General features: G+C 43.5%; 1 protein-coding gene across 4 annotated transcripts in view; it reads right to left on the bottom strand.

Annotated features, from left to right (window-relative positions):
- The window catches only part of PRIMA1 (proline rich membrane anchor 1), a 44,753-nt gene that overhangs the window by 17,894 nt on the left and 514 nt on the right, over positions 1-26,345 (bottom strand). For 3 of the 4 annotated variants that reach the window (XR_008972656.1, XM_057413431.1, XM_057413432.1), the window contains exons 2-3: positions 26,061-26,193; positions 19,805-19,955 (exon numbers count right to left, since the gene is read on the bottom strand). Coding sequence is in view for 3 of the 4 variants with exons in the window: in XM_057413431.1 (XP_057269414.1) it covers positions 19,805-19,955; positions 26,061-26,193 (284 nt within the window). In the remaining variant the exon portion in view is untranslated. Of the gene's footprint in view, positions 1-6,975; positions 7,192-19,804; positions 19,956-26,060; positions 26,194-26,345 lie in introns of those variants that run through there. The other variant, XM_057413433.1, reaches the window with a different exon arrangement.

Below are 26,345 nucleotides of genomic sequence, written 5' to 3' on the forward strand. Positions count from 1 at the left end.
ATGTCTAAATCTACATGTTCAGTTAAGCAGAGAAGAGAATTAAATAGAGCAAAATATATCCTATATTCTGAACTTCTAGTTATACACATCACAAACAGCTGCACAAGTTAAAATATGTCTCAATTAATAAAATATTGTAATAAATAGTTGATGCTAAGCAGCATAGGTTTAGGAAAAAACATCTTGTCAAACTAAGTAGATATTTTCTGAGGAGATTACTGGTTTGCTAAATAGATGTACTGGTGCTGGTGTGATAACTTTAGTCTTTGGTATGATATTCAACTTAATTCCACATGATGTTGGATTTATGAAACTATAGAGCTATGCAGTGTAGCACACGGAAACTGAGTTAAAGTCTGACAACTGGTATGTCTCAAACTCCTATAAATGGGAAGTCATTGCTGAGACAATGTGTTTTTTTTAAGAGTGACTTCCTCCCCCCAGAATAGGGTGTTGGGTACTAGTAGAGTTTGTAAATGACTCAGGAAAGGTGAATAGATTAGAAACAGGTAATTATTATCATTAAGGGTAACTATCCATTACAGTAGTGTATCAGCTCTGGTATTTAACTGAAAAAAAAATAGTTTAAGGTAGACTGATCATTTTTCCTAAAATAAGTAAGTCTAAATTCAGCTAAAGAGATTGGACACAGAGTAAGAATTATGTAAGTCAGAAAATTCTCTGTCTTTGGAAGGTCTGCACGAGCACCATGCCTTCTTTCTCCTGGCCTTAAAATGTATGAAGTACGACAGTTGGTTAGGTTTACTCTTAGAGGGCCAGCACCTTCTGCTATTCCCAAAAGCACCAGGCCTAAATAAATACAATGAATAAACAGACCCATTTCAGACCTACAGCAGGTGGCTGGATCCAAGTTAATAAAAAAAAAATTAATGAAAACGTACTTTTAGAGCAAAGGCATCCTGCAGGCTATTTCAGCACCACAAAAATCTTACATGGTTGCTTTCTTTGATTAGATTTGTTTTGAAGGCTCAGCATAAAGACACAGCTCCAGTTCTAATGTTAGCAGGTATCTGTACACACATGGCTCCAGCCAGAAATGTGCATACCAGGAAAGATTAGCTCAGCTACAGAGGGTTTCCCTCAATGCCCTGGCACAATAATAGAGCAGAAAGGAGGTTCTCATAAAATTACATAAAATTACAAAGAAACCTCTGATTTCTTTTTAGCAAATCTCAGAGTGGGTCACACTCAAAATTGTCCTGAGCTTCCCAAACCAAAAACCAACCACAAAGCCATTTTAATTTTCTGGATTAAGCACTAAATTACTTTGTGTATGTTATAAAAGCACACATACTTGTACTGCCTGCAACAGAATATAGAAACAGGAACTGGAATCCTTGGATATTCCCTCAGGTTATATTTAGTAGTCATGGCTGTACTTTCTAAAGCTCAGATTTTGGAAATCTAGTACTCCTAACATTAATTTGGTCAGGGTTATTACTTTCCATTGTGGTATGGGTTGTAGGCTAATTGCTCTGCATGGGAATGCTGGGCCATTAGAAAGTAACACCAAGTCTGTCAGGAGAAAGTAAGTGCTCCATCATGGGGGCTACTCTGGGATCAGTTGGTGCCTCTGTGTAGTCCTCAGCAGCGGTGCTGAGCCAGGGAGTCTGCATCAGGGCATGCCTTCCCACCAGCTTTCACTCATCCACCAGCCCAACAAAGCAAAGCAAAACAAAACACAAACCAAACACAGGGCTGAGCCAGAAAATATCTAAGGGAGGCAGTGACCCATGCTCCCATGTGCAGTCCCAGGGGAGGTGTCTCTGGTTGAGGTCTGAGTGTGTCAATCCACTCACAGGCTCAGCTCCAAGCAGCTGGTGAGTGTGCACTGACGTGACATAGAAGAGTGACAGCGACCTCCCTCACCTTTCTACAGCAGCAATAGCTTCATGCCTAAAAAAGGAAGAGCACTTTTGAGATAAATCAAAACTGATTATTGTTTCCCCTCCTGCTTTTATTCCTGTTCTTGCAGAAAGGTCAACGGTGCTGGCGTAATCATCTTTATAAGATATCTGCCTTTTTTTAATACTGTATACTCAACAACAGGCTAAACCCTGCCATGTCTATGCCTGCAGCACTCCTCTTGCTATTGCACGGCTGTCTGAATCAGCCATGCACTTTTAATTATCATGCTAGGAAGCAAGACTGGATTTTATTTAAAGGCAGGCTCATACTCCAAGGGCCTCAAGTGTTTTATCAGTCTTGGTTGGAACTTAAAAAGAACTGGAGATGCAGGCTTCTACCAACCTCTATGTACGTCACAGAGACCTGTTGATCTGCTGGCTAAGGCAGGGTTCTAGTCTCCTCTTATTTGCTTTATTATTTTGATACATTTGCATAATTTGCACGTAGGCATCTCTATTTGAAAGACAGAGAGAATCCACTAGTTCCTATAGCCATTATGGCACTGGGATGCAGGAACAAGTACAGAAAATGTGAAGAGGTTTAGATGTGATTTCAGATGTCAAGGTATATGGAAAGACTTCCAGGACACTCCAGTTAAACATGGAGAGGAACATTCAATCTGTTGCAATTTGGGTCTCTTCACAGCAAGGTGTCCAGACCCCTGTGGAATAGAGGAGTCCAGTGAATGCCCCGATTAATCTGAAATATAACTTGGGTTCTGGGAGGGGAAACCCTACAGAAGAACAGTTACACCCACACACAAAGACCAAGGCTTGGACACTTTTATAAGCATTGTGTTGTGTAAAAGACGAGAAACAAGGAGAGCCTCCCTTACGTGCCCACATCTTTTTTGAGAAAGCTGATTTCAGTGCTGAGCCTGAGGTCTCTTGTCTACTTTAATGCTAGGGACCTTCACTCCTTCCAGCAGCGCACATTCACCCCAAAGTGAGTGCTGATTAACTTAATGCTGACTAACTTAATTGTACGTCAGAGTGAAGCTCTAGGCAGCTAATAAAAAAGGACCAAGAGCTCAAGTGATGTAAACTAGTAGAAGTGCACCCAGCTGTGAGACCAGAACCAACTGAGAACCTTGTCCCAGCATCTGCACGATGATGCTCATAAGCACTGCTCCAAATTTTGATGAAGGTCAGGAGCTCAATCCCCAGAGCCCTGGAGGCTGTGGGCTCTCTGGATGCAGGTTTTGTTATCTAACCCAGAGTGATGTGGAGAGATCTGCAAGTTAGTGTCAGCTCAAGTGTGTCCTCTGCAGTACCCTGCCACATAGGAACCACTACAGATGTGTTTGTATGATCTATGTGGTAGGAACGTGCTGTGTGTACTCAAGGCAGCTAACAGTTGTGTACCCAAGGCAGCTAACAGTGAGAGGTAGCCAGCATGGGAAAAACAAATCCTTCAAAAGAACTTTCTAATGGAGTTTGTGGTACTGGTAGACCCTGATACAAATATAGATCTTCAGCTGTTACTCTAAAAGACATTTCAAGAATAGGCAAAGTATGACTTCCCCTTGAACCATATCCATTCATTGGATCTGAGGGCAAAATTTCCTGTGAGGATGGGGGACAAGAGGCTGATCAGGAGATGGCGGGCCTTGGTGCCCCTCCCAGAGCAGAAAGCCATGCATACATGTATGCCATGCAGCATCTCCTCCACTCTCCCCAGCCTCACACTTGCCCCAACACACAGGCCCTGGGATGTTGTGTTGGCCAGAGGAAACCTGAGTTCATGTTCACATTGCATCCACAGCTACCCACAGAAGGCAATGCTCAGGCTGGTGATCGGAAGGACTCTGGCTTACAGAAGGAAGGACTGCCACTTTCCACTGACAGATGAAGAGACTTGTCTAACCACATCAGGTTTCTGCATGCTGTCAGAGGAACTCCCTGGTGTTTGTGTGTATATATATGTATATATATAAACACCATATGTATGCATACATATATACATACACATACATAGAATCTGGAATAATTAGGGCTGGAAAGGACCTTAAGATCATCCACTTCCAACCCCCCTGCCATGGGCAGGGACACCTCCCACTAAACCATGCAACCCAAGGCTCTGTCCAACCTGGCCTTGAACACAGCAAGGTGTTGAACATATGTATGTGTATAAACAGACATATATATGTAGAAGTGATATGTATATGATAGATATATATTTAACATATGCATATATAGGGTGTACACAAAGGGGTGTACACATGTATCCATATAAGTGAAACTGCTGCCAACAGCTTTTTAAACGTGCTTGCATTCTGAGTGGCTCCACAGGATTAATTAGTAAGTGCTGGTGAGAGAATGCGAGAAACTCTACCAGCTAATTTTTTCCTTCTCCTTCTTCCCTGCACTTGAGATTCCTTGCACCAGATGAACACATAAGAGCAAATATTCACATTTGGAACACCTCTGTATGTGTCTGAAATGATTCATTTTGAAGATATAGGAGCTATAAAATATGAATGGACGCACTTGGCTGTCTCTCTGGCAGGTCCAAAAATCATCTCATCAGCCTCCCTTCACAGTTTTTGCCTGCAGACAACACACCAGGCCACACCTGAATTGCTGAAGGGGAGATGCAGGAGCACATCACATCAAGTGCCAAAGGCTATGCTGGTATCAACAGGAGCCTTGGGAGCTGGGTCAACCCCCTCCCCAGCTGGCTGGCCACAGCCTTGAAAACAGCCTGCAAGAGGCCATAATCCTCCTCTGCACCATCTCCAGACTGCATGGCAAATGCAGAACAAAGACTATGAGCAGACTCAAGGAGGGCAAGGTAGAGGCATTCTCAGATTTCAGCTATGGTAAATCCAAGACAGCAGGAGTCTGAGCAGATCTAGCCTCAATCACATGAGCTGGTGGTGGCACAGGTTCCACTGCCAGCTGCATTTACACACTGTAAGTTAAATCCTAAAGGAAGATAAACTGGATTTGGCCACAACTGCAATGGGAAAACTTCTTTGCCCCACAATAAGCCACGGTCATAACCCAAACCCATCTAACTGCTGGCCAGAGGGCTTTGGGCAGACTTCCTCTCTCCCAGTGGCAGCTGCAATAATGGTCCCCTATGATTTTATGATGTTTAAATGTCCAGTGCTCTGGCAGTTTCTGAGCACAATGGTTGGGATGTGGCCCAGCCCTGGTGCTGCTTTGCCCTTGCTTCCGCCTGAGAAGCAGAAACGGAGCAAACTTTAAAGGGGAACTCCAAACACTAAAACAGTGTTGTGTGAATTAAATCCAGCAAAGACAATAAAATATGAGATTCCTACTGCACTGTGGCTTCCCAGGGCTGTTCTGCCCAAAGTGATAGAGATGCTGCTACTTAGAGAGTCAGCACGGGGAAAAGGTGCATGATGGGCACTACAGAAAGTCAGATCTATTAACAGCCATCATTAAATCAAGGGGCTGGGTCAATGCAGCAGGAATATAAAGCAGCAATGAATGACAGCTTAAATAACAGCTGAAGTGCACTTGGGCACGTTCATCTCCACTAAATTCGAACACAATGGAAAGAATTTGGTTTTTCACAGTCTCCAAAGAGTAGTGACCCAGAAAGCTCCTCTGCTGGACCTGTTCCTTGTGATCCTACACAGAGAACAGGCACAGGAGGAAGATGCTACCCAGTGATGAAAGACCAAAGAAATGCTTTTAAAGCAGCAATATCCTATTCCACCACCCTGGGCTGTAACTGCACACAATGTGCAACAGACTGGCTTAAAGAAAATAAAAAACACCTAATTTGGGGGCAAATTGTCATTCAGAAAAAAAAACAAACCACCTATGTTGGATTTTCTTTCATTTGTTTTTACTTCCTTATAGATCTGTGTCCTTTCTGTTGCTTGTAAATATAGGGTCACTTCCATAGTGCCATGAGTTAATTGGGTAAACAACTACTACCAGGCAATAGTGCTGTGCTCAGCATAAAGCCTGCCCTGTTACTGCCTCTCTGGAGTAGCTAGGTTAAATAATACTGGTGGAAATCAGCTATTCCTGCAGCAGATGATACTTCTGTTTATCGCAGTATGTTGCAGACAAGTTTGTATCATGCAGCTGCTCTGTGCATATGTTCCTACGACACTTTTAAGGACGATACTGCAATCACTAGATAGCAGGAACTTCTGCTATAATAAAAACGTGTGGGATGATGCTGGAGAAATTCCCTCCCCCACAGCTTTTACACTATAGATGCTGTTATTCTACGCTCTTGGTTCCCTGATCTCCTGAGTTTTCTCCCCCTTTCTAGAAATACTTCCCTTCTGAAACAAGAAACATGCTCAGTTTTGTGCTTAGTTTTGGAGACTGGAGTTTGCAGGAGGTGGAGGAAAGGGGCAGCTCTGCAGGAGTTTTCTGAAGGTCATTGGCGATACAGGAGTGCATGGCTCACAGCAAGAAACTACACTGGAACTGCCACTGAAAAAAACTGAGCCTGGATACAGCCAGTGAAAAAGAGAGGAGCTGGGTGGGGATTTTTAAGTGTGGTGCTTATGATCTTAGCATTAGAGGTTAACTGAACCCACATGCATTCAGGTTTGGGTTTTGCAGTGGATTATACATGTTGCTGTGCTGTCTGTAGGTCTCATGCAGCTGCTTTTCCCTGGCAGATTTGGGAGTCCCTTAGAAACTGAATATATCATTAGGACCAAAATAAAAATAATAGCAGATGAAAGTACTGGTCGCACAGGCATCAGTGAAGCACACTGCAAGGAAGCAGCTGGTGCAAAGCTCAGTGAAAAAGCCAGGAAACAAAATGTCTTTTGACTCCTGGCCAGTCCTACCCTCTGTATCATGTTGCCTCCTCCTTGGGAGTAGATGTAAACACTGGATGTGGTCATTAACTACATTACAGGGGTATCAGCAGCAAACTCCCCTGTTGACTTCCTAGGCAGGTGCCAGATCTCTGTCCCAAGCTGGCACACTGATGCAGGGCCCAGGAGCTATGTGGGGTCAAGACCTATGGACAGAAATGAGGTGGAATACCATAAGGTGCCCAGGAAGGGCTGATGCTAAGCTTGTGGGTAACTTGTATCAGTTTTTCAAGGCTGCAGATGAAACTGACATTTCAGAGTCCTACATGGTTATGGAAGGAAAATGATGCATACAGGAGAGCAGTCAAAAGACTATCAAAAATGGTAGGAAGGGAAAGTCTGCTCCAAAAGATTGACAAGCTGATGGCCAGATCTGCCAGCCTTAATGCAGTTAGGTTGTTGGTGAAGCTGATCGGATCTGCCAGAACTGAGGTATGACCCTGTAAATAGGAGTGAAATATGGATTCAGCTGCCAAGGTCTTTTGGAGGAGAGTAGGGTTAGCAAACACAGAGGGAGAGTTTGTTTTCTAAAGCATGATCATTTAAAGACCTTGTGGAAAAAAGGCTTTTAAGGAGATTACATCATAGCTAGCTTCTGTGTTAACACAGGGCTCTGGCATTTATCTTTACAATGGACACTCACGTCAGCCACGGCCCGCTGATCTGACTTTGTCACGTTTTTCTAAACAGCAGTCTCCCGTTGAGACACTGGTTCTCCCTCACCATCTGATTCTCCCTCAGCAAAAAGGACTGAATTGGTTTTAGTCCAATTAAATCACACCCTGTCAGTTTCTGTCCCGAGACAATGAGAACTGAAGCCTGTGCCTTGCAAGGCAGCCTCTTCCCTGCAGCAACACCGTCACTCTGGAGAGCCTCGTGGGCACCCTCAGATTTCCTTGCTCTCTGCAACCTGGATCAGAGCCAGGCTGGGCAGTACCGAGATAGTCCTAGGAACAACCCCAGATAGTCCTATGCACTCCCGCCATGTGACAGCCATCACTCGGGCGAACCCTGCCGTACCTGCAGCATGCTTTCCAAAACAAGGGAGTCATGGATCAGATCAGTGGGTGTCTGGTGCCTCTGGTCTGAAAATTTGCTGTTAAATTAGTATGCTTGAATTCGTTTTAGAAGGTGGCCTGATTTCCAGAGGTTCTGAGCACTCAGAAAGCCAAATGCTTCAAGTTGGGTATGTAGATATACAACCTTAAGTTTAATCTTCTGAGTTTTAGAATACAGACTTTAACCTCTCTATTTAGGCCGAATGTCACCATGAATAGAAGAGAGAAATTCCTCTCAGGACATGGGCTCCAACCTCAGCTCTCCCCATTGCTTGTTGGGTGTTTCTAGAAAGATCTTCACCCCCAGCCTGCCTTTCTCCTTCCCATGGACAGGGACAGAAGTCTCAGTCCTCCAATCCTAGAACAACAGCAGCACAGCACTGACGTGAGGACAGCAATTCTCAGTTCTTTTGAACAGAAGCACTACTGAGAGGCTCAGAGATGTGCCAGCATAGTACCATCCACTTCATTGCACAAACACACAGTCTGGCTCTCTGGTGGCAAGTGACGTGCTCACAGAGCAGTTGCTATTCTTCAGCAGGGAAAGATCAGTGATGAGGATCACCTGATTGCCCCAGCAAGCCACGGGACCTCATCACATTATGGCATTGAAAGAGCATCCTGAACCTTCACGCTAAGTCTGCTTTTGCCATTTCAACACTCTGAACCTGAAAGCATATTAGCATATTTCTATCAGTATTCAGCAAGCACAAACACAATGCACATACACAGACATACAGATATCTATACACATCCCTCCCTCAACCTGCTTTGGCTGCCACAGATTTCCTAGAGAGGATCTAAAAATGAGTATGATACACAGAGGTGAGTGAACTCTCAACACATTTTAAGGATGAACTTAACACCTGTAATAGGCTTCAGTTAGTCCTGCAGACTGCAAGTACTTGCGAATACTGCAGCCCATCCCCTGCCAGCATACCCCAGGTATGCTTGTCCTGTGGCTGCTCCTGTGAAGAGCCAGTTGGCTGCCCCGCTGTGTGAGGCCCTAGCTTCCTTCTGTTAAAAATCAGAAGCTTCTGCTTTGGCATCTGCTGAGGTGAGCACCTTGCCTGCTGAGCCCCACACAGCTCAGGGCAGGCATGAGGAACTTCAACACAGGCAGGAGGAGGTTTGATGCCATGAATCAAATACGTGGAGACTTCTTCAAGTTTCTTGGCAAAAGGGCCACCTTTGCTTGCAGACTAACAGTGTTGGGCCTGAGGCATTTGACATCAGACAAACTAGGGACCAGTGAAAGAAGTAAAGGGTCACTTCCAAACTGGAACTCACTGGGGACAGGAGATGCATTTTCCCACATTGCTTTCCTTCTCAATCACATAACCAGTATCACCTCCCAGATCGACCACAATATGAAATAAGCCTTCTAGACAGTTATCTCTCCCAGTCAAGATGGCTTACTTTCAGGCTGTTTCAGGGCAGAAGATGGGCTCATCACCAGCTGCAAGATATTTCAGGGAGACAGGCCTCTGCATGGGGCAGTGCAGCTGCAGAGGGCATCTCATGAAGAAGTGACTGCCAAGGAGCAAATACATGAATAGAAAACTGGCCTCATCCTCCCTGCGTCCTCCCTCACTGCCACTCACTGCTTACCTCATATCAACATCAAGGAAGTGCTTAGTAAATAAGCACATAGAAAGCATGTGTCCTCTCCAAAATACGGTGGAGAGGGCCATGGCTTACAATGCTTGCAGGTAGTTAAATGGTTTGGAGAGCTCAGTTAACATCTGTAAATGATAAAAGCCCTTAAAAAACTAGTCCTTGCTTTACTGAGCCTCAGGCACCCTGGGATGAAACCTATGCCCCAAGAGGTGCTGTGAAGTCATGTAGAGTTGAGCATGTTAAGGTACTGTGGCAGTGGCACTTATATGGACACTGTAAGTACACAGAGTGATTGCTCTTCCAGGCTGTTAAATCCCTTATCTGCTGATACATCCTGTTTTGTAAGGATTTTGCTGAAGCTGTATTGTCATTGACAGAGAAGAAATAAGACATGATATAGTGCTGTTTTGCACAATGGGTTCCTGTCCAGCCCCTCAGGCTTCCTCCTTTCTTTCATTATCATGCAGTGACTGCATGGCCATAGGCTCTGCCTCTTGGGTCCTGGCACAGTAGGTGCTTTATCCTTCTTGCTGTGTGGTAGTGCAGCCTCCTCTTCAATGAGTGGTAGGACAGGACATAGCTGATCAAGTCTATAGCAATTACTGTTCACATTTGAGCCTAATAATAACAGTAATCTTCAGTCCTTGACATCCACTAATCCCAAATCCAAAGTTTACAGAAGAGCAAAAGTATCTCAGTTTCAGATATGATAACTCCAAGTAGTTGATAGGGTAGCTGACTCTCTTTGGATCTCCCAGCAGGTCAGTGTCAGAGGGGAAAGCAGCACCCTGGACTCTTTTTGCCATTTTCCACAACGTGGTCATGTTGTCTCCTTTGCAGGAGTCACAGCACATCACCAACAAGCCTTCTGAAAGCTTGTCCATCTTTCAGCTCTTGCAGCAAATAGGCCTTCAAAGGAGGGATGATAGAGGCTGAAATTCAAACAGCTGAAATTGATTTCAGAAGTCTAAGCTCCTACACTGATGATCAGTTTCTCATCAGCAAATGATTAATAAGATGGCAGATTTAATCCCACAGAAAGATGAGATTTTCTTGGTATAATGTTCTACATACAGATTGAATTAAGGTTCAGATCTGTACTTCTTCAGGATGAATGGTAATCAAATGGGTGGTGCCATCAAAGGCGTAGGCTATGAAATGTGAGTAAAATTCAGTGCTACCAGAATGATTAAGATACTACCTCTTAGATCTTTAGCGGCTTTCTAAAGAGCTCAGGAACTTCCAGATAATAGAAAAGATTGGACAAGCCTCACATCTTAGAGCTGAAACTTTCTTGAAATTAGTACCTTCAGGGAAGGCAGCTACAAAACTAGCTTCAGCCAACTGCAGACTGAATTTCCTAACACAGATTGTGGAAGACTTGGGAATACTTTGATTATTTTCCTAATGTGTTAGTAACAGCAGTTTCTAAGACACTGGTTTGTGTTCATCTCTGAAAAATTAGTGGTATGCCTATTGGGCATTCAGGCACTATATGAAGAGTGTGACTTTAATAGGTATACTTCAGATTTGTAAGTTCAATGGCTTTAAAGAGTTCACTTTACAAAGAAAACCATACTGCAAGTTGTGTGTCCGAGTTTTAGGGAACAGCTGGTTGACTATGTAGCAGATACTTCTGATAGTGTAGGGCATCTATATAAAAATAATCCTCTTGTTTGATATTCACTGTATTATTGTACACGTGAATTGTATGTACATGTATCATTGTATCACTTCAGTGGCTCAGTTATTGGTGGAAATAAGGGCTACAGATATCACTTAAAAATGTCCCTGAAAAGTCCAATTAGTAACTCCCCTGCCCTAGTGCACTCAAGTTCCTTTTTCAAATTGTATTCAGGTTCAATTTAAGAGAAATAAAATTAAGGATCCTCCAAGAGTAAAATGGAACTGAAGTGCCAAATGCCTTCCAAACCAGGAGTATATTTAATACTAATAGAAAGAAAATTACATTTGTCAACTGATATTTTTTTATGCAGTGTCCATAAAATATAGAATATTAACAGCTCAAGCAGTTTCACCATGCCAAATGCCCAATGTGAAGTCCTCAGTCACCACTCAGTACATGTGTAACTCTCTGAAAGCTAGAAGACAATGCACGAGGCTACCTTACAGTTCTAAAGGCAAGCAAATTGGTTACTGGTTTCTATCTGAACTTTCTTCAGGCTTTACAGACAAGTCTGTCACCATCGCTCCCTTCTGAAGCCTACAGAAGTAGGCAGCCAATGCTGCCGAATGATACTCCGCTGAGGTACAGTATCTGCAGCTTGCAGAGGGTTAAACCAAATCCCCCCTTTGCTCCACTGATAGTCATTTCCTTTGACAGTGGCTACAAAATAGATTAGCAGATTATAGATTATAATAGAAATAAGATTATGCACTGCTTCCAAAAGGAAAGGAAGATGTCCAGGAATGATCCAACAGAATCTGATCCACTGGTAAATGTCCAGTTTAATAGTAGCAGTGCTGCTGGTAAAAGTCCAGTGTAATAGTAGCATTTGTCAAGGAACAGATTTTTGTGTAAAATATTTCTAATCAATGAACTGGTGAAATATCAGCTCCATTTAAAAGACACTTCAAACTTATAAAACAATTAATTTTAATAACAATTGGGAATTCACATCTTGCTACTATATAATGTGGTATGATTTACCAGTGTAAGTGTTAACTTGCATAATTATTAATGACTATTTTTGCAGTGGCATCATTTATTAACCTATCTTTGTACTATAATAATGGACACTATGTACTAGTTTTGGGATAACATCCCAAATATCCAGACTGCTGCTTCTTTGATCTGCTATGTTCACTTAAAAATTACATGTAAATTGCAATTATACAGGCAGTGCAACACCTTTGTGTCATGTTTACAACAAAGACAACACACAAAACCATTACCAGAACATACATTTCTGTGGGTCTGCTTCACCAGTGTCAGCTGCTTGGCCCTCCCTGCTAGAACAGTTTGTGCCAATAAAGTGTTTACTTCTGACTTGTTCAATTGAGGCACAACTCCTCCTGCAACAGGCAGGGGACCCCACAGTTACTTGTAAATCAGCAGCCTCTGACTCATCAGTAACTTCCTTGAAGATCTGTTCTCTTATTCATCAGTGAAATGGTTGGGATGTACAAATGGACCACCATCCACACAGGAAATGTTTTCAGCTTGGCCAATTCCTTTTGCTGAAAACAACAAAAATTTTAAGAAACCCAGCTCTTGGAGCATGCATCTCGGAGCAGAAAGGACTGTTCTACTGCAGCAGCAGTTTAATATCTGATGATTCCTTTTTCAAAATTAGACAATGCTTTTAATCGTAGCTAACAGAACTCACAGTGATTCCTGCACTGCAGAATCTGGCCTGAGGCTCTTACTTTTAAATACTTTAAAATGTATGAACGAGCGCATTTTCAAGGGAGTGGATTTTTCCATAATATGGATTTATTCCTGCATGGAAATTTCAAAATAAATCTGCAAGGTCCCAGAGCAGGGGAAAGATTCATCACTTGCCTAAATAAAAATTAGACTTGATAAAACATCTCAGAATTTACGGTGATGAAAAACATTGAACTGGAAAAGCAGTGGAAGCTGGGAATGACAGTCTGATCTAACCAGAGTTTTACAAAAATAGTGAGTTTACAAAAGCCCAAATTGAGGGCATATTAGGTGCACAAGTGAAGGCAGAATTCTATCATTAAGGTATTAGTATGAACCTTTCCAGTCTTACTGGCGTTCTAGTCACTAATCCAACTCTTCAGATTTAATTTAACATCCCAGATAATCCAAACTATTTCAAACTTCATATTTGTTTGCTGCGTAAGCTATCTTCTCACGCTAACTTTCTTATTTTGACTGGGAGGTGAGGACTTGTAACTTTTATTCCAGAAATAACTATGCTAAAGGTAAAAAAAAAAAATAAAAAATAAAAAAAAACCCGAGGATTTTGAAGTCTTTATGTCTGATAAAATCAGAGGCACCTGCAGTTTGAGGCAGGCAATCTAGTTATTGCATTTCTGATTTAGGTGGGCAAGTTCTGCCTAAATCCCATCTTGGATGTTTAATGATTTGGTTCACTCTGCTAACAGAGAAAGTAGTGTCTGCGATGTGAAAATAACACCATGGGGACCTGGATTAGACTCTGCATGTGCCTTTATCCATGACTCCAGGCTGCAGGGCTGGATTTCAATTTGGATTTGAAAGCCTCAAAATCCTGCTGTCAGTTCTTAGAGTCACAGCCCTTCAGTAAAATAAAAGTGTATGTGGGAGAAGACAAGAATCAAATTTTGGTTTTGCTTTGTGAATTATAAACAATACTCTCACACAAGACTGTAATTCACAGTATGACAGCTGTGTTATCAAAACTGAAAGGGCTTCCCTGTTTCAGCATTCTGCTTGCATTTAAAAAAAGTCACTGTCTAGACTAGACTTGTAGTAAAACAATATTCTCTCACAGTAGCTCTTATTACTATAAACGTCTTGGTACAGGAGACAATGTACCCCCTGCCATTTGGTGCTACTGTAGTTCTTTTCCCACTACTGTTCAGTTTTGGTAGTCTCTATGTTGTATGAAGTATGAAGTCGCTAGTTTGTATGAAGTAGGAAAATATCTTCCCTATACTGTAAGACAAAACCACCCCCATCTGTTTGCTAACAATTCCTTTGGGCATCAGCAACTGGGAGAAGTTAATCTAAGACTCCTCAAGTGTGCTCAAACATCTCAAAACTATTCAGAACTGGTCTTTTTGGCAGAAGAGCAATAGGTAAAAGCTGGTCCTTCCAGCTGAGCCTTTAGGGTTAGAACTGCATTTGCGATGGCTGTTTGGAAAGGTGCAAAGCACTCACAAGACAAAAGGCCCACCCAACAGGAAACTGAAAGTCTGAGCTCTCCAAGATGCTCAGCCCATGTTGCAGCAACTACACCAATCTGTCCACATCAAATTTTTTGGCACCTCACTTTTTAAAACATGTGGTGGTTCAATTCAGTTTTCAATCACAACCTCCCATCAGCTCCTGAGGGACAATCATAGACTTCTGCCAAAGACAGAAGTCCTTCTGGCATTGCGTAGGCAAAGCACATCAACATCTCTACCAGGTAGTAGAAGAAGCAACACAGCGAGCATCAGGAACATGCTCAGCTCTCCTGCTTGAACGGCCATGTGGAGACAGTGCTCAACATGAGGCTTAAACTCATTCTCTGGACCCACACCAGGTCACCCTGTCTGTTCTACCACCAGGATTTAGGTCTCAGAAAAGCCTAAGGAAAAAACATTTCTTATTCTTTTATGTTCCAGAGCCAGACAGTTTTTATTTCTGTAACAAGTTCTTGTTGTGAAATGCTATGTTGTTAACAGTCAGCAAGCCAAATCTGCACATTTTAGTTGCTTTAAAACCTACTCCAAGTTTAACAAGCTCCAGACTGTTCCCATACTTCAGATTCCTGCCTACATATATATACACATACTGTGATCATCTGTCCTGAAAGATCCAAATATCCTTAGCTTTCCCACTTGCACTGATGGGACACTGCCCATTTTCTGAAATTAAGCTGTATGTCTGTGCTTATGTAGCTGCCAAAAAGTTGCACCCTTCCTACAGTTGGCCATTTTTACTTTGGAATCTTCACCAGCCCAAATAATTAATTAATTAGATGGACTCTCTCTAAAGATAAAGATTTCACCTTGGAAAACAAAATTATACAATTACAGCCTGGAAATAAGATCCTCTGCAGTGATGTCATTCACTTTGGCTTTGAACTGACTCAATTGTGCTTTATCTCAACTCATAGCTCAGGGCAAACTTGCACTGAGGTCACGAGCTGTAAAGACTTCGCTGTGTATCTATGTGCAAGCATCCAACAAGCCAGAGGTTGGTGCATGTATCCAGACTCAGCAATACTAGCACAGCTTGTAATGATCTTAGATTAAAACTTTTATTTAAGTTTCCTCCTCTAAATTTTGACTAGAGCAATGTTTGATTGGGCACCTCCATCACCCAGATAACGGATGGCAGTACCACAGATTCTTCACCTAATGTGGGAGATGGGTAGAACAGAGACAGCAAATGCTGATACCCAGCAAACGAGGATTTCATGCTAAACATCCTTTCTCTTCCTTGTACAATTTTGAAGTCACTTCTGAAGTGTTTTTCCCCAAACCTTCCACAGGTTAAAACTGACAGTTACTGCAGTGTTATGTATCTTTAACCCTTTCCTGTTTTGAAAGCCTTGCTTCTGCTTCCAAACAAATTCCTTTCTTCTTTGTAATGCCCCTGGAGAAACCTGTGTGCTCACAAACTATTTAATGGTTGACAACAGCAGTACTTTACATTTTGAAGGGTCAACATTGTTTGAACTAGCTTAATCTCATGGGTCGGTGAAGCTGGGTTTGAAATGCTGCCTAAACAAGTACTTTTATCTACCTTGCTCTAGTCCTGGCTGAAATCCAGAGACAAAGAGGAAAGCAAATGGAGGAGGGGAAAGACACAGTTAATTAAAGGCCAAGTTCTTTATCTCCATTCAGGTCATTACAGCCACATATAGGGAACAGACTCAATTTCATTTAAAGTTCTTTCTTTCTTTGCTGTCAGAATATAAGCTTATTTGGCCTTAGCCCTTCAAACCTTCATGAGTTTTCCCTTCACTACATCAACGAGCAGTTTTCTAGGCACAGGTTGAAGAGCAGGCTGCTGCTTGCATAAGAAGAGTTACTGCAAAAACATCAATATGCCACACAGTGGAGAAACCGCAACTGGGTCAGTGACCATGTCTCCTGACAGTCCCCACCACTCTAGTTACTTCTACCACGGGCTGGAGCACCTCTCATTGAAGACCCTCAATAAAGGTACACATCTATACCAAACAAGACAGCAGTATCTCAGCAGGATGCTAACAAGCTGCATCTCAAAAGAATCTTGGGAAACTCAAAACTGAAATGCTCCGTGTGTCCCACTTCACAGAAAAAGGCAAGGCTGAACTAGCAATCCACAGGGACCAGCGTGGCAGATCCTAGCCTCCATTTAGACACTGTAAAGCAGATGGATTCACTGGGGCAGACCAGGAGTCCTCTGCTTAGTGAGGTGGATGCACATGGATACACTGTGATGAGGGAAAGTCCCATGACAACTACATATTGGATGCAGTGAAGGCAAGAACAACGGTTGGAAGGACATCAGAAATGCCAGTGGTTTGTGCAAAGGAGTTAGAAACATGGGAAAATGAGGCCTGAGCTATGGCTGAAGGAGGACAAAACCAGCCTATGCTTTCTCCCTGGGTCCTGGAGTTCTGGTGACAGAGGCAGTCTCTGAATTCACCAGACCATTATTTTGTTGTCGATATTTGGAAATATATGGGCCACATAAGCTAATTTAATTTCCCATATTCACACTGTTGTATGAAGGATATGTGCACTGAAACACACCCCACACATTCCTGTTGTAAATACGTGACTGTAATGTTGAGATGCCTTACCATTTGTTTTGAAAGTTGGCGTTTCTACCACCACTCATGTATTTAGACTGACTCCTAAGTTGTGTGTGATTCTACTCATTTTCTGTGGAGAGAATTAGCTTACTGTCCTCCAAAGTACACACAGCATTTATCAGTTATTATTCCTGAATTTTGGAGTTCACATCTGACAGATTTTGTATTTATATATCCGCAGGAAGCAGAGCTAAAGATCTGTAGCCAGATCAAGCTGTCAATATCAAAATGTCTAAAGACACACTAAATGCACTGTAATTTCTCCTGAAAGTTCCCAGGCACAATAAAATCCTTTCAGGGAGTCATTCAGCTGCTCATAAATAGTTACCTAGTACCATCCCATACATCCAACAAGGGTTTGCAAAACATTCACGTGTGACTGAGAGAGGACACAAAGAGGGTCTCATGCTCTTCTATAGCAGCAGCTGGAGACCAGACAGGACACACACTGAAGAATCCCAGATGACTTCATTTAGCATATAACTGAGCTGTCAGTGTCTGTAGTAATTGGATAGACAGGAATTTTTTAATCTATTGGCTTTGATCGCCAAGCCCAAACCAGAGTAGCTGTTTTAGAAGGATGTACAGATGATCTAAACCTCCAACAACATTCAGTTTGATTGCAAAAAGAGCTTCTAAGGACAGTACCTAGCAGGCTGCAGTCTTTTGTGGCTCACAAAGCTGAAAGAGCAATGCCAGCATCTTTATGCAGTGCCTCATGGCACATACACTGTTATCTCATAAAAGCAAAAAAATTGCAACTCCTGGGCCACTGCTTTTTATAGAGGTCTTTCTAGTACTTCAATCACTTAAATAGTGCGAGGTGCAAGTCTGGTATCAACTACTTAATAATAGCTTGTCTTGTCCCTTTACTGCTCTCTCCTCTGAGTGCTGTTTAAAAGCGGTGTCTGTAACATCAATATTTAACCATGAGGCTTGCTCATTCTCACAAGGATGGGGATTGCTGTACATATGGGCTAAATCACAGTGCCTAGACAACTGATAATAATGAAAGCATCTTTCTAGATGAGGCACATGATTGCTACTCTAAAGCTTACTGGTGAAAGGAATGTGTAATCTATTTTTTTTTTTACATTGCATTGAAAATGAAATAACTTATTTAAATATTAGTCATCTGGATTTATATAGTTCATTTCTAGAACTGGGTTAGCACCTGGCAATCCAGCCTGAGTAAGCACCAGGCTACCCCAGTGGCAGGCCCATTTGATTTCTCTTTCCTCTTTTTGCAGTGCATGACAGAATTCTTTTTCTCTGGTATGATTTCCTTCCCACTTCACAGGGGACAAATCCACACTCTCAGAGCAGCTGCCTGATGGCAGCCCAGGGAGGGAGGGAGGCAGCCTGCAGTGGTGCCCTCCTCCAGCACAGCTGAGCAGCAGGGCTGGTCCCTGTGCCAACGTTGTTCTGCCACACAGATCCCTCACAGCAACGGGGTACCCCAGGCAAAAGAAAAAAGACTGGCAAAGTACTTCATTTTCTGACTGTGAGACAAAGATCAAGGGAATATTCAATATTATTTTTCATGACATTTTGCTGAACATTGAAAGAGATTTTTCCTGCTATAAATAACCTTTATCTCTGCTTTCCAAGCTGTCTTTGTACTTCCTTTCCCAAGTGTTTCACTGTTATTTTTTTCTGGCCTCAGCCTTAAATTTCTGCATCATGGCACAAACACGAAGCACGTTCCTGACAGAAAACACACTGCAAATTCTGAATGGCCTAAAAGCTGTGCAGAAGCCTTCTTCGTGTCTTCTGCACATCTGGGGATGATGCTAATAAAGACAAACAACTGAATGATGCTACCTAATGATTTATTTTCCCTTTGGGAAGCGCTGAGAAGGATGCTAGATACATTTTGCAACACTGTTCCCAGGGGAGTTTATCTAAGCAGAGTGAAGAATTAATAGGCAGCCTTTTAGGGAGAGACCAATTTGTGAAAATACAGAGACATTAAGGAGATTTGCTGGAATACGAAACACCCGGGACCTGAAAGTGTGCAAGGTTCAGTCCACCTCCCGGCACCCAGCTCTGCACTGCAGAGGGACTGTTTCTCTGGGGACCACTGGCACAGTTATCACTCTCCAGAAAGGATCTGCGTGTCAGGGATCACAGGAATACTGATGTGGAAGAAAACTGGCCCAGCTAGCCAGCAGGAACTGCAGGCACAATGTGTGTTGGACATGGGAATGCACAGCTGGAAATTAGCAGGAGCTCGGGTGGGCTGGATAAAGGCTGGGAGCACTGATTTGTATGAAGAGCAATAGATGACTCTTAGCCTGTATGTGCATTAGTGAGAAAACTGCTTACTTGCCATTGACTACCGACACGCCTCTGACTTCTGTTAGAGTTACAAGCAACGTAAAATCAGTGCATGTGACTCACTGCTATAGTAAAACAGTAGAGGTCCAGTGTCTCAAAGACAGCCAAACCTGCAGGATCGTCTAGTCAGAGCGTTTGAATGTTTCCTGCTTACAAATTCATTTGCTTTGGAGCACCCAGACATTTAAGCTGCACACCTGGCGAAACAGGAGGCCAGGTACCTCAAGGGGAAATTAGTGCTGTATCTCTGTAGCAAAGTACTTCCTTGGGCTAGGGTATTAGAGAACCATTTAAAGCTAGGGAATCACATACAATACAGTGAAAGAAGGGAATTTTGCTGATTTTCCTCCAAAAGCCAAGCATTATTCATTGATCAGAAAACAAACCTCCATCTCTACCGAGAACATTTTCATCTGCTAAGTGGAAAATGAAAGACGAGCTAACTGTGTCCTCTCCCACATCCTTTCTCCTTCCGTCCCTCCAAACATCCCCATTGCTTTGCCCTCCCTCAGTGCACCACAACTGTACCAGTGGCTACTTACTTGGCACCACTAGCAACCTTGGGGGCGGTGGAGGTGGAGGAGGTGGTGGTAACAGTGGTGGTAACCTGCACTGGCAAATCTGTTGGCAGCTCTCTGTGACTTTCTCTGCTCCAGGCTTGGAGCATGACTTCTGGGGCTCACCCTGAGTGATCTGTGAAGAAACAAGTCATTGCATGAGCAGCAGAAACAGTGAAAATTGATTTTCCATGAATGTGTTTCTTGGACTTGAATACCCAAGGGGCACTTCAGACCTGTGTGAGAACTGCGCTCACGTTCCTCCCTAAAGACACTACGAAGAGGTCTCTTCCCTACACAGTCCGCATTTTTTATTTTTATTTTTTTACTTAACACGATTATCTTCAAGACCACTTTCCCTCCCTCAAACTTGGTTGAAATTGGCCAGCTGGTTTCTGAGTTATTATGGGGTAAGTAGAAGGCAGGTAGCGGCAGACATTGATTGCGTAAGCCTTCTTTCCTTAGGAAAGCCATCTAGCAGCATACATTATTCACAGGGTCATTGCTGCAAGCCAAAGAGAGCTAATAAAAATCACATGACAGTTTGGGTCAGGATTATGTTCATTTTCCTTACGGCAGAACTGAAAGCCAGAGGAGATCTCTCTTCTGCTTTGCCAGCCTCCTTTGATGTTCAGAGAGCATTTCACAGGGTGTTTCACTTCCCATCAAGAGGAGAGGAGCCCACAGTTCACTCCACAGCAATGACACGGTCAAAATGAAAATGCCACAAACTGTGACTTGTAGCCTTTTCAACAGGCAGTGTTGTCTAGCAATAAAACTGAAGATGAGGCATTGCAAAACCCAAGTGTAGGCATCGCTTTGCAATGGACAATGATTTAGCCATGATTGGTATACAATTTAATAGTTTGATCTAGTCGTTAACAGCATATTTTTCTTGCCATCAGTATTATTTACATAACTAGGGATTTAAGGAATATTCAGTAAAATTCCTAATCTAACACTACAAATGGAGTAAATCCCTGATGAAAAGGATATTTGCTGAATATCACAGGAGCTTCTGAGAGGTGTTAACTTCAGCAGTTTCTAAGCCAGCTCTTTTTGAATGGACTGATACTCAGATGGAAAATACTGTACACAGTTTTAAGGAGAAAAAGTCTAAAAGATGACTAAGCATGTTATCTATTACTTTGAATGTAGCATTAGGAGGCCACCTGGACAGACTTGTATCTGAAGCTAAGGACAGTAATGATAGCATTTAACCATTGTCTTGTACAGTTTGGTCTTGAGCATATTATAGTCCTAGCAGTTTTGTCCTAACATTACCTTCTTTAATTAGTTCTTTTCTACAACATGTTGGTTGTTACAAAGAGGATATCTTGTGCCATGTTTTCTGACCTCTTCTGACCCTGCTTTTTCCCAGGGTTGCCCAGGGTTACTTTCTCTGCCCTCCTCTCTCCTGCCCAAGCTTTGCTTCCCCTCCCCTGCCAGCTCCAGGAACACAGTTTGTCTCCTCTCCCCTTTCAATCTTAGCCACCAGATCCCAACACAGCCTCTCCCACCACCTGCCGCTGGGCACCAAGGGTGCTGTGCTGCCTCTTGGCTGCAGGAAAACTGAACACAGTCATTTCATGCGTTTCTGGGCAAAACGAGACATGGCTAATTAAAACAACATCACCGCACAAAGGACATATTCACATGCGCAGGAGGTTTCTAAATGCAGAAAGACGCATTACTGTGGCCTCAGGGAAATGGAGGTAGGGCTTTGTTGATTAAATATTATAGAGAGGGAGGAAAGAGTAGAGAAGGCTATGTGCAGCTGAGTTGGAAGCACAGCACAAGTCAGTAGGCTCAGTTCTTTAAACAGCTTGTCAAAATCTATTACCAAACATAGGGAGAAACAAATTCAGTACAAGTGCTTTCCAACTTTCCCTTTCTCCATCAGGTAACAGTAAGAGGATGGCTAAGGACCATCCCAGACAGCCTCCAGGAATTTACACAAACTCTCTGAATGCTCTAATGAATCAAAGTGACTCGGCTTCATAATCCCTCATGGCTGGTAATCTGTCTGCTAAACAGGCTTATTTATTTTTAAAGTAAGTGATCACAGGCACAGCAGAATATCCTCCATACTGCTCCAGCTGTTCCAACACTGTTCACATGCTAGGTTGGGGTGTTGGGGACTCTCCCAAGAGAAGCCCTATAGGAAGAGTGCCCAGTCCATGTGGTGACAGTAGCATACCTGGGCTACCTCCTAATTGTACTGGTATGACCACATTTACGGTGCTGAGAGAGGAGGCAAGGGAACATCCTTCCACTGGCCCTGGCATCTGATTAGGAAGCAACTATCAATTCCTAGCTACAGTGATCATCCCCCACCTAATTGCCCAGTTGATGAATCCTGTGGCTTGCTACAGTCTTACAGGAGCCAGTGCAGTGGGAGAGGATAGAGCCAGGGAGGAACAACAGTGAGCAGACTTGGAGTCAGCTTCATTTACAGACCAGAATCAGCTTTGTGTATGTAAGTCTGAAGACGGTGCTGGTATGGAAAAGCTACATTGGCTTATTGCTCTAACTTAATATCAACCAGAACCAAAGGCTTGCTCTGTCTTTTTTTAGCACTATTGACTGTTTTTAAATCGCTGGAGGCTCTCCTACCTTAGGCTGGTAATAGTGTGGCCTCAGAAACCAGTGGATATTTTTCTCAATTACTCTGCAGACAAGATTAACTCTATACATGCCCAGCCACTCCCTGCTCCTCTGTAGTTTTAAAATACTACTTCTGGGGGTGGGGGGTGAAAGAAAAAAGTTGCTTTGTCTCCCAGCACCTTAGTCCAAACCTTTATCACCACTTTTAAAAGGTTGCGAAAGAACTGACATCTAAAAGCATGGGCTTTATCACCTCTTTTTTTCCCCTTCTCTTGTTCATTCAGTAAAATGCCTGGTTGTTAGAAGATACCTGTATTACCTTTTACACAGATACTACATAGATATTACCTTGCCAGGGGCTTGTCTTAGTGGGTTAATTTAAAATAACAAAGATACTGTAAGTTGGCTGAAAGAGGAAAGACTTGAATAAAGGTTGAGGGCCTTGAGGAGAAGAGAAACTGTCAAGGCCTGCCGCAAGAAGATTAACAGTAGCAAGATGGAATTGAGAAAAAAAAAAGACATCTGGCTCCTTTTCAACAACAACCAAAAAAAACACAAATCCCACTGTTGATGTCTATTAGTCTTATGAAAGGAATGAAGGCTATTACTTGGTTTTCTAAAGGTAAGCAGAGAAAATCACTAGAAATTATATTTTAGGGAACAATCTTGCTCTGGCAGAGGATGATGAAATAAATTAACCCATGTTTCTTTCTTACTATCTGCAATTCAAGGTAAGCTGCCTTTACAGGAGATGGCAAGAGAAAAAAGGCATGCTGAAAGAGCTTCATCTTTTTTCTGATCAGGTCTGCTAATTCAGGTCCAGCCTCAAACTTTACTGCTTGTTTGCTCTGCTGGATGGTACCATGTCCCCAGAATGGCTTTGGGAGCACTTTGCAGATAACAACTGACCAGACACCCACTTGGCTGTTCGTAGCACAGAAGTTGCCCTGGCAAGGGGTCATCTACGGCAACAGACCACACAGGGCTTGCTCCCTAGTTACTTCTGCACCTTCCAGCCATAAACATGTGTCTCCTCACCCTGTCTAAAATTTGGTTTCTTGTTTGGCATGGGGCTTTCTTAACACACTCTGCAGTTGGCTAGTTTGGACATACATGTCGCCTGGATTTCTAGTCAATGCCTTTTTTGCCCTTCCCTGAAAATACAAAGAGATGACTTCATAGATTTGTACATTTAATATGAATATGCTTTGCAAAAAGGACAAATGTTTTTAAATATTCATGAAAACGAAAGTGATCCACAAACGTCCAGGGAAAAAGAAAACAAAGTGGTAACTGGTGGTTTCCTTTTGCAGTCTTTCTGTTGAAGTTTGTGCTTGTGATGCCTTTCTTTCTAATAAGAGATTTCCTTCAGGAGGTGGTCCTAGGCCTGTGTTGCAGAGAGTGGAAGATTAAATCTGCATGTCATCAGAGCTATTTAGTATTTCAGTAGAGTCCCATAGGGCTGCAGCAGTCCACTAGCATGCTCTACACAGTGGGATGGGAAAAGAGGATTAATAACAGTCCCCCGAGGGTGGCCCTTTTGTGACTTTTTAAATCAGGTAAAAGAAGGAAAGCTTGAAAAGTGCAGTTGACTGAAAAGGCACAGAGATCTCCAAAAGCCTGCTGATGTGGCAAGAGCTTTGTCTCTTGGAAGCAACCTACAGAGATGAGATCTCAACACTGCTGCGTAAATCCCGGGATGGCTCTGCATAATTCACATCAGAGTTAATGCAGATCCATGTTTATGAAACCAGAAAAAATGTTATTTATCATGACATTTACTGCTCTTTTTAATTATGTCAAAAGTCTCTGACAGAATCATCCCTTCTTGTCACAGTGCCAGCTATGATGCTAGTAAGACAAGATTCTGGGTTTGGGTTTTGTTGTTGTTTTCAGGTTGTTTTTTTTTAATAAGATAAATATTTCCCCTCTGATTAGCACCTGGCTAACTCTCTTAAGTGCCTCAAGAAAGGGCCTGAAGAGAGAATGCAAAGATGTGGGAGGGAAAGCTATGCCACACATAGGTCATTGCATGGATGAATGGGTGAAGAGGGACTGCAAGAAGAGACATGAGAAAATACACTGGGTGCTATAAATGGAGCAGGGACACAACACGGTTTGACATTACCAAATCAGTAGAGTACAGCTTGTGAGACTCTGAAGATAGAGCAAGGATTATGACTCCATATGGAGAACAGAATCAAGGGAGGAATTCAAAGATTGAGGGAGTTTCGGTCTCAGGAGGGCCGGCATGCTGGTGAGCCCCCCACACCTGCCCTTCTCATTGGTACCTGCTGATGGAAGCCTTAGCTACATTGTAGTTTTGGGACAGTTGGAAACAAACTTGAGTATGAGCAGATGTCTTGATAGCCCTTCCACAGAATAGCAAGCAACAGGACAAGTACAGTTGATGAATGCCACAACAAAACTTCCAAATTATTGCAAGGAAAGGCTGGGCCCCCCGGCTTTGCCATTTCACTTTGGCAGTTCAAATTATTACAAATGTACTTATCTTTGAAAGATTGGCTTAGATCATCTGAGTAGTTTGGCAGAAAGATGTTTATGCTCTTTTTTTTTGTCTGCTTGATTGACTGATTACAGGAGAGAGGTTGCAGAATACCTCTCCTTTTACACAACTGCCCTTCCTTTAAAAATGAAGTTACAGTTTTAACTTAAGCTTAGTTACCTGAATCCTGAGCAGGACAGCACAATAGTAGCTCTGGCAAAGACGTTTATGATGGGGGCATTGGTTTAAACGAGGTTATTTTGTTGTATGTATGTTCATTTTAGTCTGTAAGGAGCGCAAATCCTCTTTGTAATCCATGGTAAGAGACAAGATGCCAAACCAAACAACATCTCTCTTTAATCTCTTGGGAGTCACCAAGTTTAGAACAGCGAGTAAAAGACGTGGAGTCTCCACTGTGTTTTCTCCAAGAAAGAAACTGTAATTGTTCTGCTCCTGAACAGCACTTGGCTGTCTCATCAGTCACTTCTCTGAAAGCATATATTATAAATAAACTTTAAAATATCAAAGTGACACATGTGAGTTGAGCTTTGCTGCCGTTCTGATTCTCTGAACTGAATGGGTGCTCTCCCTCACCGTATACCCATTTTCCCCAGTTCATCTTGCTAGTCACCCCACATTACAATCAAGGTCACACAACATCACAGCGCAGGAGTTGGCAGAAGCTGATGCAGCCCTTTACTCAGAGAACTCTCAATTCGCAACCAACATCGAAACCCCACGACAAAACATTACCAAAATTAGACTGTCGGAGCCTCGCTCCATGCACTGCTTCTTTCTGCGCATCTTGCCACCTACAGCAAAATGCACTTGCGAGCTCCTGCCTGCCGGCACGCCGAAGAAACTCAACTACATCTTGCTCTCAGAGGCAACATCGAGTTCAGCGCTCCCGGGGCTCGGCGCCCGCCGCCCACCCCTCGCGTGCCCCGTCCCGCAGCAGCTGCCGAAGGGGAGACCACGCCGAGAAGAGCAACAGCTCTGCCCGCTCGGGGGGCAGCCCGGGCGACCACCGCCCGTGGCTCCCCGCACTTCCGGGGGTGCCGCCGGCGCTCAGCCCGCTGCCCCACGCCCGGCACCGGCACCGCTCCGGGCAGGCTGCGGCATCCCTACCTGTACGGAGCCCCAGAGCGGGTGGAGGGCACAGTGCAGCAGCAGGGAGGGCCAGCAGCAGCGGAGCAGCCCCAGCAGCTCCCGGAGCAGCATCCCTCCTGGGCGGGCGGGCGGGGCGCGGGCTCCGGGCGACCTGGGGAGGGAACAGAGCGAGACGGCAGCAGAGGCGTTGGCTCGCACCCATCCCCGGAGCGCGACTGTCCCAACTTTAATTCTGCAGAGGAGGGAGGGAAGGAGAGAGGGAGGGAAGGAAGGAGGGGGGGTGGGAGCAGGGGGATGGGCGGG

This window comes from Pezoporus wallicus, unplaced genomic scaffold (assembly GCF_028554395.1).
Source record: "Pezoporus wallicus isolate ANWC-B61680 ecotype Strahan unplaced genomic scaffold, APGP_CSIRO_Pwel_v1 contig_3017, whole genome shotgun sequence".
Lineage (NCBI taxonomy): Eukaryota > Metazoa > Chordata > Aves > Psittaciformes > Psittacidae > Pezoporus > Pezoporus wallicus.